A 15482-nucleotide genomic window follows, 5' to 3' on the forward strand; every position below is an offset into this window, starting at 1 on the left:
TGTTCATCACACAAACCAGCCCATAGCATGAAAAACCAGGGATTAAAACCATTGGAACAAGTAGAAAAGACCAGGTTTAATGTTTCTGAATTTCTACTGTGCTGGTGATGGCTTACGGACCGTAAGCCCATCCCCATACGGTCCGTAAGGACCTTGCAGGTCAGCAACTTTCAGAATTGACAGTTTAGTCCCTGCACTTGAGAAACTTGATTTTTGATGCATTTTTGATACGTTTAAGCCCCGTTAACCCCATTTCAAAGCTCTAAAATGAAGTTAAAGTAAAGGGAACTTAAAATATGCTCAAAAACATCTCGGATGTCGGCTCGTTAGGTCGTACGATTGCGTTGTTCGGTTAATTACGACGGAAGTCGTAACGAACGCAAAAACGATCCAAATTAAGCGACGAATGGAATTTTATCATGCCAATCACTAAAATAAAATATTTTAATGATTACATAAATTTTTGGGTGTCCGGATATATTCAGAACGTAAAATATGCGCGAAAATTGTAGGATCGTGTATTTGACCCGAACGAGTCGTTCAGAGGAGTTTTACTTTGTTTCAGAGGCGGAAACTAAGAAACAAAGGTAGACACAGCTTGTTCTTTACCTTAAACACTGATTTGATTGATTGACAGCAGTTACATGCAAAAGTCACATCGACAACACTTCGGTATGAAAATCCAGAAACTGTTACAATGATTCCGCTTGGACACCTATATATACTAATCAGATTCCGCTTGAAACACATACATCTCAGTTCGAGCGGAATAAGAAAGTTGGTGATTCCGCTTGAAAATGACCAAGGTCATTTCAAGCGGAATTAGCTCCCTCAAGCGAAATCACATCAAATACATATAAAACTTGATTTTTCTCGATCTACGTGCCCTGATCTATCCTATCTAGTCTAAGATTCGATACAAGACGAAGTTGACAGATGCATGCACTAACAGACTCCCCCTCGGATGTTAACGAGTCTTACAGTGTCGAGTCTTTGCAACTTCAGACTTGATCTATCTCTGGGCTTCACTCTTTCAATCAGCATTAACAGACTCCCCCTAGCGATATGCTGGCAGTCCTTAAGTTCATCAGCATCATCTGTTTCAGGATCGTAATCTGGCTTTCACAGGTCCAAGATCATTGCCTGGCTCAAACTTTGTCCACAGAATCGAAACCTGGCTCATGCTCTATTCACAGAATCCTCAGGTATCGGAACCTGGCTCTTTAAACACAAGCTTCTCAGGATCGATCAACCTGGCTCAGCTATACACCTGCACGATCTCTACCTCAACGTAAATTTTACACATTTAAACATTTCAAATTAAGTTGTATGCACTAACTCAAACTCCCCCTCAAAATTAACTATAATCTTGATGAACCACTTGTAGATTTGATTACAAACAATTTGTTTAAGAACACAGACTCCCCCTCACAAAATGTCATCATGTTTAGCACTTGGAACTTTGAAAATCAACTTTTCAATACCAGTTGTCGAAAATCTTTTTGTATTTTTCAAAAGTTTATGCTAAAACACACTAAAAATCTTTTTGGATTTTTGAATATAATGAAGCAAGGAAGTAAAGAAATATTTGTTGGTCCCTCTGATGGGATCTTCCTGTTTGTAAACATAGTTGAATCGTGAAGTGATCAATGCGCGGAATTCATGTAATCACATAGCAGATATACAAAGACAATATTCTACTCTGAATCACCATCTGAGATTCTATTGAATGATGTGAAAGTATACAAGAACCAGAAAGAACTCAGACAAACAAAAGGTAGGTTGCAAGTGAAAGTGTCAAAAAGGTTCTAAATAAACTAACCTACCGGCTATTTATAGGCAAGGACAGAATAAGAGAGTGTTGGCCGATCGGCTGGACTAGCCGATCGGCTGAACATCCTAACCAATCGAGTAGCCTGCTCGATCGGCCGGGCTGTCCGATCGGCTGGCATCAACAGCACTTAACAAAAACTTCACCGATTCTGTCCTGCTTTACATACATACAAACAAAACATATACACAACTATACAAAATACGACTACATGTTGACGGAAGCTACAAACGTTATTGCACTAACAGACTCCCCCTCGGATGTAGCTGTAGTTCCTTCCAACATAGTCTTTATTTCCTCCTGTTGCGTCTCCTCTCCTTTGCCTTTTGTCTTCTCTGTTCAGCTCGTTCCTCTAACATTTTCCTTCTTTTATGCCTGCCCTCATTTATCCACCACTTTCGGTATTCTGGGTCGCCATCACGCTTTCGATCCCACTTTGGAATTTTGTTCTCTTCAGATTCGATAAGCGTTTGATCTGTAGGCGGCACATACCCAAGTTTTCTTCTTCCCCTCTCTGCAGCTTTTCTAGCTATCTCTTTCTGTCTTTGACTTCGCTTGTATACCTTCAGAAATTCATCAACTTCAAGATCTCTCCATTTTGTTTTCCAATTTTTCCCTGAGTTGATTTCTTTTGCGAAGCAAACATCTATTACGCCTTGATACTGCATGGCTATCTCTTTGTCTTTCTTGTCATAGATTATTTTGTTGACAAACAAACAATCTATGTCTTTCTTCGAACAGTTGACCAACCGCATAGGATCCAAAATACTTATTCTTCGTCCTTCTCCAGTGGTCTTGTCAAACAAAGAAATTACTGCTTCAGCTGTAGAGGGATTGTATAGCCAAGCTTGAAATAGATCATAGAAATCTTGTTCAATGGCTCTGAGTGGCATATTCTTCAAACATCTTGGAGGCTTCACATCTAATGTAATGTCTTTTTCTCCACTTTCCAAATAAGTAACAATCTGCTTCGGATATTGTGGCTTCCAATTTGGATAATTGTTCTTTACTTGCCATTTAATGTAATTCCACAAATCCTGATCACGTTCTCAAACTTCTGGACCGTAGTAGTATTGCTTGATATTCTTTGTAACCACCAACTCATCTACGTCCCACCAGGGTAAAGTAGCTATATCAGCTAAGAATTCAAAGTATTGTACACCCTGCTCCCTTCTGATTGCATAAACTTTCAAATCTTCCAGATATCCCCAAGATAAAATATCTCCCCAAGAAAGATCTTTGTTATGAGTAAAGTATTGAAGAGCCCTGAGAGTCTTTCTTTCTTTCGGCATATTCTTGAACCATCGTTTTCTTTCTTCAGCTGTTATTTCTCTAGGAACTGGTTCAGGAATATCTGCTGAAGCAACCCTTTCTTCAATCCTTCTTCTTAACTCGTCTTCATTCTTTTCCTGAAATAACTCTGTGAAAGTAGGAAATGCAACATCTTCACCTTCATAATGAAAATCCACACTGTCTTCTTCTGAATCAGATGCGCTTTCAATCATCACTTCATCATAATGATCAGCTTCATGAGGATATCTAGGCTCGAAATCTTTTGCAGGTGAGTGAGGAATTTCGTCTTCAATATCAAATTTAAATTTTCCATCTTCCAAACCCAACTCCTCTAACATTTCAGCCCGAGTTCTTTTAACCTCTACCTCTCCTTGTTGTTTACCAGATAAGAAAATGACAGTAGGGTTAGAAAGAAATACCTGATCAACAGGTTGTTTTCCAGACGATGATGTTTCATGATCAACTTCATCCTCTTGCTCATTTATTTCATTATTCATCAGCTCATCCACTCTTTCTTGAACATTTGGTTCACTGATTAATAATCCCGAAGCACCTTGATCATTGTTGTCATCGCCTTTGTCATCTTTGTCAGATTTATCATCAGTTTTATCATCTTTATCATTAGAATCATCTTCCTCTTCTTCTTCATCATCTCCGAATAACTCTCTATCAGAATCTTCATCTACAACCTCTCCACGTGCTATCCTTCCTTTTCTTTTTAGATCCATAAACTTTAGCAAGTTTGCCACTTCTTTAGAATTATATGGCACAGGGTAAGCATTTCCAACTAACAAAAATTTGTCAGTTGTATACTCAAGCAGTAGTACTTCCCTTGCTCTTCTTCTTCTTTGAATAATTTCAACTCTTCGAAGGACATTTTCAGCAATAATAGGCTCAGAAGGTTCACCAACGATTAAGTATTCTGGTTCATGAGGCTCTTCAGCTTTAGCTTCCACCATCTCTTGATCGTCTTCAACAATTTCTTGTTCTTGAACCTCAACCTCTTCAGTCATTTCAATATCAAGTTGCGAAGAAGAACCTCCAACCTCTGGTTGACTTGAAGATGCATCAACTATATCAACCTCTTCAACTATCCCTTTGTTCTTTAGGTTTGCTTCTTCAGCCATTTGACGTTCACGTTCCAATCTTCTTTCATTAGCTCTCATTACATCAATTTCATCAAATGCAGCATGAATGTTCATCTTCAAATGACTTTCAACCACAGCAACCAGCATCTAAAGTTGTTGATCTTTCATTACTTTATCAGCTTTCATAGCCTCCATCTCTAATTTCATGGCCTTCATTTCATTAGACGAAGCTTCACTCATCTCATTTAGAAGTTGATTTAATGTTTGATTGACATTCTCCAGATCCTTTGTCTTGGCATTCAAAGAAGATATCTCTTGTGTTAATGACTCAATCACTTTAGAATTACCCTCGGCCTCATCCTTCATCTGATTCATTCTTTTCTCCTTCTCAACCAACGTTGCAACTATTTTATTGTGAGCTTCCATCAATTCATCAATTTCTCTTCTCAGCATATTACGTTCTTCCTCAGCTATTGCTTTCTCTTTTTCCAGTTCTTTAACTCTCTTTGTTAAATCTTTAACCGCTTGATCATTAAACATGTCACTTTCACCTTCAGGCATATCTTCAGAGAAAATACCAGTAGCCGACCCAATATTATCAAAATCAAAGTTAAAGTCTTCTACTTTCTGCTGTGATGACTGAGGAATCTCTTGTTGAGCAGGTTTTGGACTAGCAGCTCTGAATCCAGTGATCTCTACATAATCATCATCATCTGTCTTCTTTTCTGTTTCCACAACTGGAACTTCTTTTGTTTTCACCTCCGGTTCTTTTGGAACATCAACACTTGGTGATTTTTCTTTCTGAACATGTTGAGCTGCCTTTCCTTCCTTATGTTTCTGTGACTCAGCTCCTGATTTCTTTGATCTGACATTTCTGGGAATTACACCCACTGGAGCTGCCTTTCGTTTCTTTCTCTGTCTCTTTGACTTTTCTGGATCGTAAGGAGAATCTTCTTCATCTGAACCCTTTCGTTTCTTTGATGATCTTTTCTTCAACTGAACTTTTCCTTTACCAACAGTTTCAGGAATCAATTCGGATTCGGGTTAAGTAGCTTCAGAGTCTTCATCACTTGAACTCCTTAAAGCTTCTTTTTCTGGTTGAGCCTTTGTAACCTTTTCAGAATGAACACTTGTTTCTTGAGCTTGTTGAGCTGCAACTTCTTCGTTCTTTTTCAGACAGCTTTCCAAAGATTGCTTTAACAAATCAGCACCCTGTTCAATCACCACGGATGGCTCTAGAACTGTTTCATCCACTAGCTTCTTCTGTGGCTCTCCAGAAGACCCTACAAGACAAACATAGACAATAGGATTAGTAACATTTAAATCATATGTGATCTAACTGTCTTAATGCTCCCCTTTTCACTATACCCTTTTCTCCTTCTTTAGGAATAACAACCGTAGGGGATGACTTAGGTGTCCTTTTCCTTTTTCCATCTCTAACATGCCACCACCTAGTCTTTTTCTCAACCATCTCATTCATCCTTGAGTCTCCATTGTCTGAATTGCTGTCATCATGTCTCCATCTATCGTTCTCAGGAGCAACATAAGCTTTATCTTTTATTTTACAAATCAACTGCTTAGATTTCTCATCCTTATCCTTTGTAACTCTTCCTATTGTTGTTTTATTTACAACACTCATCTCCATCACATCCTCACAATCCTTCGGAAGATCTTTGATTTTGTCATTTAGTAACATCATGATGAATCTAGGATACATGATATACTTATCTGCTCCAGCTTGGCAATTTTCCTTCATGTACTCAAAGATTACTTGTGAAATATTATATCTTGTGTTCAGCACCAAACTTGTAACCATATTCATGATGTAATCTGCAACTTCATCGTATGCACCCTTTCTATGTCCCATTAAGTGTATCATACAGTGCATCAAGTACTTATATGCTTTGGAGAAGCTTCTCTTGTACATCTTTCCATTTATGTGCGCAGAAAAACCCATTCTACACCACAATCCTTTTACAAGACGTTCGGACATGATAGTTGGATCATTATCAGAATCTTGTAGGTCTAAAACTCTCCTCACATCTCCAACATCAAACTTAAATTCCACATCAACATCTTTTCCAGCTTGATCCTTCTTTCTTAAAACTGCATGTATCATCTTATCTGAATCTTCATATCTAGCAGTGTTCCAGAATGCTCTAACATGTGATTCATAAATCACAGTTTTATCAGACATCGCTTTGGCTACTCTGCTTTCTCTTAAAAATGTTGCCATTCTTTCTACCACAGTACCAGTGGTTGATTCAGAATCAATTTCACAAGGAATATTATGACTCTTGTCTTTCTCTTTTCCTCGTCCCTGTAAAAATTATTCAGTGAAAATTATTTAAACAAGAACATGAAAATTCTGAAAATTTTACTAACTCATTGACATTCCTATGTGACAGCACTATAGAATCGGCTGGTCTGGTCGATCGAAGAGCATTACTTGATCGATCAGCTGAGAATGATTATAGTGACAGATCCTGATCGACCGGCTGGTCTAGCCGATCGGCTGAGAATGAATAAAGTGACAATGCCTGGTCGATCGGCTGGTCCAGCCGATCGGCTGACAAATTGTGATAAAGAAGTTCTTATAAATGTTGTCCGATCGGCTAGCAAATGCTCTTTGATCGGCTGGCAATCTTATGCACAGAAATCTAAGTATGTGAATAATACTGTTCTTTCAACAAGTAATGCAGCTCTTTTGACTAAGGTTAGCAATTCCTATTCGATCGGCTGGTTTAGCTGGTCGGCTGACAATGTTATTATTGCTGTTCGATCGGCTGGTCTAGCCGATCGGCTGGCAAAACTAAGAGCAAACAATATTCTTCAAAGAATTCAAACAACACAGATTTTATAGCAAATTTTAGCACACATTTCAAGGCATTAACTTTGAACTACCACAAATCTCAACACAAACACATGATCTTCAATGCTACTCGATCGGCTGGTCTAGCCGATCGGCTAGCACATTGCTATTCAATCGGCTGGTCTAGCCGATCGGCTAGCATAATGCAAAACCTCATTCCAATCACTTAACACAATCAAGGCACATTTTTCAAGACATGAACTTCCTAAAGCAACAACAACTATAACATATCATGAATGCTGTCCGATCGGCTGGGCTAGCCGATCGGCTGGCATCTTCGATGAAGAACAGTTTTGAAGAACATAAACAGTTGATTCAAAAATTTATGCTAATTATCACAAATTGAGCACAGATCTATGTTCCTCATGTTGTCGCGATCAAAACCCTATGTTCATTCTTGTCTAAAACGTCCTAAACAGAGGTTAATCTCTCAAAGAACATGCCGACAACCGTAACACCTTAATCCTAGATCTATCAAGATTTAGCATGATTTTTCAGAAATTGATCCGGTAAACTTATAGATCTTTGTATTGCGATCAAAACCCTATAACTAGATTTCATCAACACAACTTAAATCTTCCTAAATCTGATAATAAAGACACCGACAGATATGAACATGAAGAACACTAAGGAATTCAAAGATTTTAATGTTGAGAAACATACCTTTGCCATTTGAGATGATGAGTAAGCCAACAAATCAAAAATATTGTTGCAAAGAGATGAAGATCAATATGAAATTATGAATCGGCTGAGAAAGCTTTTGGTTCGATCGGAGTGTGAAAAAGAACAAATGAAGCAGTTGACTCCTATTTATAGTGTGTCATTGAATCGGCTAGGCAGTACGATCGGTTGGTCCAGCCGATCGGCTGGCCTGTTCGATCCAAGGCACTTTGACTTTCAAACCGATTTGACTTTTTAAACTTTTTCACATTATCAGTATTCAAGAAATCCACTTAAGTATCTAGGTCCAAGCTAATGACCCTAGGTACTTAATTTGTCAACCAAGTTCAACTTAATGACCTTGGTTGACTCGAAGCAAAAACACACTGATATTTTTAACATTTTTCTGAAAATTTTACAAGTTTCAACTTAATGAACTTGCATTTTGACTTTTTATTTTCTTTGTTTATATCAAGATTAGCTCCCAACTTGTTTTTCATTTCAGAACAGCTTCCTACAACTTGCATCAGACTGTGAATCTGAAGATCAATCCTCCGCTTTGGTTTGTCAAAAAAAAAAAAAAAACAGAATTGTAAAATCTTTTTGAGTTTTAAAAGCAGACTCTAACCTATAAAAGTATAACTGAAACTGAAAAACAGAATGTAAAGAAAGAAATCTATATACAAACATATTTTTGATAAGCGTGTCAGGGAATCATATCAGTTTCTTAGACATGTTACAAGTACCGTTAAGCTTTATTTCATATTCAGGATTAAACAATTCACCTCGATTGTCGATATACTGATCCATTTTAAGTTTTCTCACAGATTTCAATTTATTCAGGATATGATTTAGATGTCTTATTAACTTGACTCATTTATGTGTCCCACCTTTTGAATATACTCCCGTATCAAGTTCCCAATATTCAGTCTTACAGGTGAGTATACCTCAGATGATATCTGTAAGGGGTTAAATGCGAGGGCCGTGAGAGCTCAGGTCGATACTTCCGTATACGCAGAGAGATGACGGCTTCGACTTTTCGGTGTGTCCCCTTTAGAGGATCTTTTGATTTCAACAGCAGCAACTATCAATTTTATTGTTTCATCAGCTTGCTGAGGGCGATGCTATGTTTCAAGCATTTTGCGTAAAGTATTATTCGGGGACTAGGTCAGAACTTCCATTCAGCAGAAGTCCCGGAATAATACCCCAGATATCACTGAGCATAAAGACCTAGTATCTCAGAATAAGGGACCTATCAAACGAGATTTCAGGGGTTACCTATATATCCAAATAGTGTTCCCCACAAATTAAGTCTCGTTTTGTTTTTTTAAGTTTATATCCCGAACCAATCTATTAACTGTGTAAAAACCTATCGACACATCATTAGTGAGACTGTTTAAACCTTTTAAAAACTTTACAAATCTTTAGCATACCGTAACAGTCTAACTGATGTACTATCATTTTCCCTTTTGCACAGGCTCTTTTTCATTTTTTTATTGTTTTTGGATTTTGAAATTTTATCATGTTTTTGGCTTTTTGATTTTTTAATGTTTTTGGATTTTCTATAAAGTATATACAAATATATCTATCTCCACCTAAAGACCAAAACAGGTAAAAAATCGACAAACCATTGCAGATAGATTATCAACATCATCTACAGTGGTATCCTCATCAACGCCAACGATCCCATCCTTCACCGACAACAGTATCATACCATTCAGTTTTAAAAGATATTTAAAACGTGATCTATCAAATGCTTTGGTATGTAAATCAGCTTTTTGCTCGTCAGTGTGGATTTTCTCAAATTGTATCAACTTTTTCTCGAAACAATCGCGAATAAAGTGATGACGAATTTCTATATGTTTGGTTTTAGCGTGATGAACCGGATTTTTTGTTATATTAATTGCGGCCTCATTATCAACAAAAAGAGGAGTGTTAAGAAACTGCAAACCGTAGTCGCGCATCTGTTGCTGTATCCACAGGATCTGAGAACAGCAACTGCTGGCAGAAATGTACTCTGCTTCACATGTGGATAGCGCCACAGACGTTTGTTTCTTACACTGCCAGGTGACCAAGCGAGGTCCAAAGAACTGGCATCCTGCAGTTGTTGATTTGGCATTGACTTTGCAGCATCCGAAATCCGAGTCGGAATACCCTTCGAGCGTAAAATCACCTTTTCTAGTGTAACATCCGTCAAAAATGGATCTTAAAAAAAAAACGGACTTATTTTTGTAAACCGGATTCCAACGTATAAATAAATAAAAATAAATAAATAAACGGATTCTTATTTACCTTTCATTATTTTTTGGTATTTCTCGTGAATTATTTTAATTAATATAATTACTTACGGCATCGTCTTCTCCGTTGGCAACTAGGCAAATTATTTTGCTGGTTCAAAAAAAAAAATTATTTATGATATTATGGCTATTATAAGTCCGTTGATTTGAACGTTTCAAGCAATAAATACTACCTAATTATTTTGTGTTATTTATAAAAATATAGTAAATAAATAAATAATCAACTGGCCATGAAAGTGTGAAACGGACAATCTTTGATGAGCATAAAGGTACTCATTGAAAGAAATAAATGGTCATCATTGAAAGAAATGGAAAGACGATTACATATACGATATTTTAAAATATTACAAATTGCCTTAGGGTGAAGGGGGTGCTCACCTAATAGGTGAGTCCCCTCTCTTACGCCAAACCAATCCCCGTGTGCCACGTCAACTCTCCTCTTAAACTCCCCTAACACCCCAATTTGATGGCGCCACTCCCCTCTTAGGTGAATTGGTTTTTTTTTTTTAAAAAAAAAAAAGAGAAAATCATTGATTGGTCCCCTCTCCCTCTCTCCTCCCCCTCTCTTCGGTGCCTCCACCCCCATTTGCTTCCCCGATTCACTCCCCCGCCTTAATGGCGGTACCCCCCTAATCGGCAAAATGCCTCCCCGATTGAAGTCCCCGAAGACGCCCCCATCACCCTTATAATTCACAAAGAATCTGAACTATGTTGGCTCTCGCAAAACCGTTCGTGTACCGGGTTGCTCTTTTCATTCCAATCTGCAAAGTATATGAACCGGCCATTGCCACCTTCCTATCTATACCAGTGCATTCGCAGATCTGAACCGCTCACCACCACAACTGATGATAGCGATCGCACCTTTGCTCGCCGGTGCTAACAAGAAAACAACCACCACCGCCACCATCATTGTTTTTGTTCTTGTCGTTTCGCCTTTCACCATCTTCGCTTCAGTCTGAAACCCATCGGAAGTTACTTTCATCTCAGTTAAGGCAACCAATCGACCTTGTTGATTTCGTTTATTCTATTATACAAGAACACAAACTTTGTTTAGTTTTGAAGAATTAATTATTTCTTGGAACAATAACCAAACACGTTTGGTGAAGTTTTTTTTCTGGGTGGAACATCAAATATACATATTACACACTATATATTTTATGTATCATTTCTTATAATATATTACATTTTTTTTTAAATACACGTTTCAACTAATTGCAAATTACCAAAATCTATCAATTCTTTTAAAATCAATTTTACAATGTATTACTAAAACAAGTATCCTAAACTTGCAAATAAATTTGATAAACATTTTCCAACTGTTCGAGCATGTATATTGTTGGTTTTAATTTCACTGTAAAGCAAAGCCATTCGTTCAATCTTAAAATGACGCCAATAAGATCTCATTAATTTATTACTAATACTATATGCATGTATATAGGTAAGCCCACTATTTGTGATAAAATAACATCAACACTATTTCGAACCACTCACAGCCAACTACTAAAAAATGCTAAAAGAGTTGTTTTCTTCATGTGAACCCATACATAATTAGCCTTGGATATTTCATTTATTAATTAAGTTAGTAGTAAAATTTATTAGACTAAGCTTTTACAAGAAAATATATATATAACGACAAAACTATTTTGTTATGTTATTATCGTAACTGTTACAATTATATATTTAATTCATTAGTCACATTAAAAATTTTATTGTTTATTTAAGTTACAAAAAAAAGCCCCCATGTATTTGGATTAATAGCTTGTTTATGTAGTTGTTTTATTTAGAATTTTCGTTACTATATATTTTAGGATAACTATCTCGTCGATATTCCAATCGTGCGGTTGCTTTTCTTGAGTGGATCGAATCTTCGCAAAACAGTGAGTAAACTCTTTCCCCTTTTTATCACAAACTTTTTGGGGTGTATCAATGTGTCTCGCTCAATTATTTTAATCTAAATTCAAGTATGCAATATCTGATGTGTCGTATATGCATTTATTGGATGTTGTTGTTGTTGATGTTATTGATGTTGTTGTGGTGTTGGTCATGATAGTCAATAGTCATTCATTCAGTGGATCCACGGCTGACCTTTCCTCATGACCTGGAGATGTCGGTATCGCCCCATTAGTCTTGGGCTGACCTTTCCTCCTAACTATGGGACGTTGGTATCGCCACAGTCACACCCTTTATGGGTGTGGGACGCAAGGAGTCGGTTTTGGTTTTGGTGTCGGTCTTGGTCTTAGTCATTACTCGGTTACCATTCTATGGTCATATTACTTGTGCATTGCTTCCACATGATTAATTGCATGCTAAATTTTCAAATTAATATTTGGAATTAAAAAGGTAAAACATATTACTTTTATTTCTAAATTTTAAAATGGTAAACCTGTTTTATTTAACTAAAGTTTACTCGCCAGCTCTTGTAGCTGACCCAAAAATACTATTTTACACATGATACAGGTGTAGAGGATTGAAGATTGGACTAGATCAGGATCACATAGGAACTTTGCCTTAGTAATTAAAAAGACAAGTTTGATGTATTGTTTGAATATTTGAAAATTATATGAAAAGTGTGACATTTAATCTTGTATTGTTTAATTATGAAATTTTAATAGTGCCATAAGCTTTCGGCAATCATCATGCCCTGTACCGTTCCGCTGCGGGTCGGAGTGTGACAGATTGGTATCAGAGCCAATGGTTATAGGGAATTAGGATAGGTTATTAGACCCTTAGACCTAGACTATAGCCTAATATGGTTTTTATGTGCTTTATGTGCTAAATTGTTGTCTTAGCTTATGTTGTTAAATTTCATAAGTTTAATAGTTGTTAATGTCACACACTAAATGTATGTGAGCACTTTTAAATCTTATATGCTAAATGTTATGTGCCTTGCATACGTGATTTAATTCTATGCTATAGTTTATCATTTCAATGCTACACTTCACACACTATGCAATATAAACATTAAGTTTCTAACTATTCCATTCATATCTTTATTCATACAAAGTCTAAGTCATTTCAATATTCAATTCATGTCAATTATACTTGATTCTATTTTTATTTCATTTTGATATTTCAAATTTCATTTAAATTTTTCAATCTCGTCAAAGTGAGTTCTTGTGACGGGCATGTAGTAACTGGAAGGGTTAAGTACCGGTAGTCGGGACGTCCTGTCTAGGCTGGCAATCGTATAAATCCAATAAGGACCAGTTTGCCTACCTGGGGACTAACGATGAGAGTACCGATACCTATTAGGCCAAAGCATGTCACACCAAACGTCAAGGAAACATAAGTCAACGTGTCTATGTTAACTCATTGACATCCTCTAATATCTTTTCACATCAAGTCAACTTGAGTCATTTAATATTTCACTATTTCTCTTTGGGTTAAGTGTATGCGAACCATGCGAAGGCTCGGTAATTACGAGGGCCCACGTGATTACGAAAGTGACGCATGGAAGGCATACCACGCCTTACGATGTGCCAAACCTACAAATTTTCATTATTTCATTTTTTGTAATATTATTTTATCCTAAGTTTTATGTTTTTGAGAAGGTTTTTATTCCATTTTTCATTCGATTGTTAATCTTTAAATTCTCAATATGTATGCAATAATTCTTATAGATGTCTTCTAAACGTCTTCGTATTGGAAAACGTGCTGGGAACTCCAGCCGACGCATGGCAGCCCATATCGCCGAAGAGATGGCCGCCGTTCTTCCCAACATCGTCGTACAAGTTCAACAAGCTCTCAATAACCCAGAGACCCACGATGGAGATAATAGCTTGAGGTGCACCTACAAACACTTCAAATCATGTGATCCCCCTACGTACGAAGGCACCACCGGTGCAACCGTTCTTTTCCGTTGGTATGAGGAGATGGAGAGTACGTTTCTTAATCGCGAATGTCCTGACAATCGCAAGGTTCGTTATGCTTCTGGCCGCTTATTAGGAAACGCACTCACTTGGTGGAATGCTGAAAAGAATACACGTGGTGCTGAAGCCGCAGTGGCTTTGACATGAGAACAACTGAAGGAACTAATGACTGAAAAGTTTTGTCCTCGGCACGAGATTAAGAAACTTGAGGATGAATTTTGGGTTTTGGAACAAGATAGTGGAGATAACGTGGCATATAATAAGCGGTTTCATGAGTTGAGTAAGATGTGCCCGTACTTATTCACACCACTCACCCGTCTCATAGAGCAGTACATTAAAGGTTTGCCGCCTGTTATAAAGGACACTGTGGAAGGTAGTAAACCTGAAACCCTAGAGGTAGCTATGCGACTCGCTGGTCAACTTACTGAGAACCGTATTAAATCAAAGCATCTGAACCGTAACGGGGTCAAGGGGTCAACTAGTGAAGCTGAGGAGCCGAAAGAGGCAAGAGAAACTAGGATTGAATCTCCCTCCCGTTCCAATAAAAAGAAGCACAGGGACAACGGGAAGAACTATGCAGTAACCACACCAAATAAGAAACCATATACTGGTTCATTTCCCAAGTGCAATTATTGTCAATACCACCACCCACCCAACTTCCCATGTCGACAATGCACTGGTTGTGGGCGTTTTGGCCACTTAGTCGATGCATGTCGCAACCTCCAGAACCAAACCACCAACCAACCACGAAACCCACATAATGCACAAGTCTTGACTCAACCTTTCCCTCAGCCCAATCTGGTGATGGTTCCATATCAAGCTCAGAATGTAACTCAACCCTATTATCAACACAACTATCCTATGATGCCACATGCAAGGGCATGCTTCAACTGTGGGGATCCCACTCATTTTAGAAACAGCTGCCCTAGATTGGTTAACATCATTAATGCCCAAGCCCAGGCTCACCCGATTAACCAAGCAAACCAGGCAGCAGGGGGTAGAGCCTTCAACGTTAATGTGAATCAAGCTGGCGCTAACAACGACGCGGGAAACGTATAACTTAAGTCTGAATAGACAAAACCTTTTGACTTTTTCAATCTCAAGGCAATTAAAAAGTTTTGATGTTATTATTTTTAATTATCGTTGTTTCCTTTTGTGCTCAGACAATTACGTTAACGTTATGTTGACTGAGGCATTTTATGCTAAAGTCATTTAATATCTTTATTGTTCTATTGTTTTTTTCATAATTTTGTTATCTTGCGTTATAATCAATTCATGTAGTTGCTATTCCGTTATTTATTATCATTACTATTTCATGTCAAACAATTACCCGACCTAGCCCGCAAGGGACAAGGACGTGGTTACAACTTAACTTGCAAAAGTTAAGGACACATGCAATATTCTGTTAAGCTATTGATGTGTGTTGGTGTGTATATAATTTAGATATATAATTAAGCCCTTTTTACACCTTTAGCCAAGTTTTAAATTTATAAAACACGATATTCATTAACACTAAACACACATATGGGCAAGTGCACCCATCGTGGACGTAGTATAGTGTTGGTAAGATAC

General features: G+C 37.5%; 1 protein-coding gene across 1 annotated transcript; it reads right to left on the reverse strand.

Annotated features, from left to right (window-relative positions):
* Window positions 1–3229: 3229 nt before the first annotated feature.
* On the reverse strand, window positions 3230–4359 carry LOC118481046 (chromatin modification-related protein EAF7-like). The gene is made up of 2 exons (XM_035976134.1): window positions 3282–4359; window positions 3230–3240 (listed from the first exon to the last, which is right to left on the reverse strand). The coding sequence occupies exons 1-2, from the start codon at window positions 4357–4359 to the stop codon at window positions 3230–3232; spliced, it is 1089 nt and encodes a 362-aa protein (XP_035832027.1).
* Window positions 4360–15482: the final 11123 nt, after the last annotated feature.

This window comes from Helianthus annuus, chromosome 8 (genome assembly GCF_002127325.2).
Source record: "Helianthus annuus cultivar XRQ/B chromosome 8, HanXRQr2.0-SUNRISE, whole genome shotgun sequence".
In the NCBI taxonomy this organism is placed as follows: domain Eukaryota; kingdom Viridiplantae; phylum Streptophyta; class Magnoliopsida; order Asterales; family Asteraceae; genus Helianthus; species Helianthus annuus.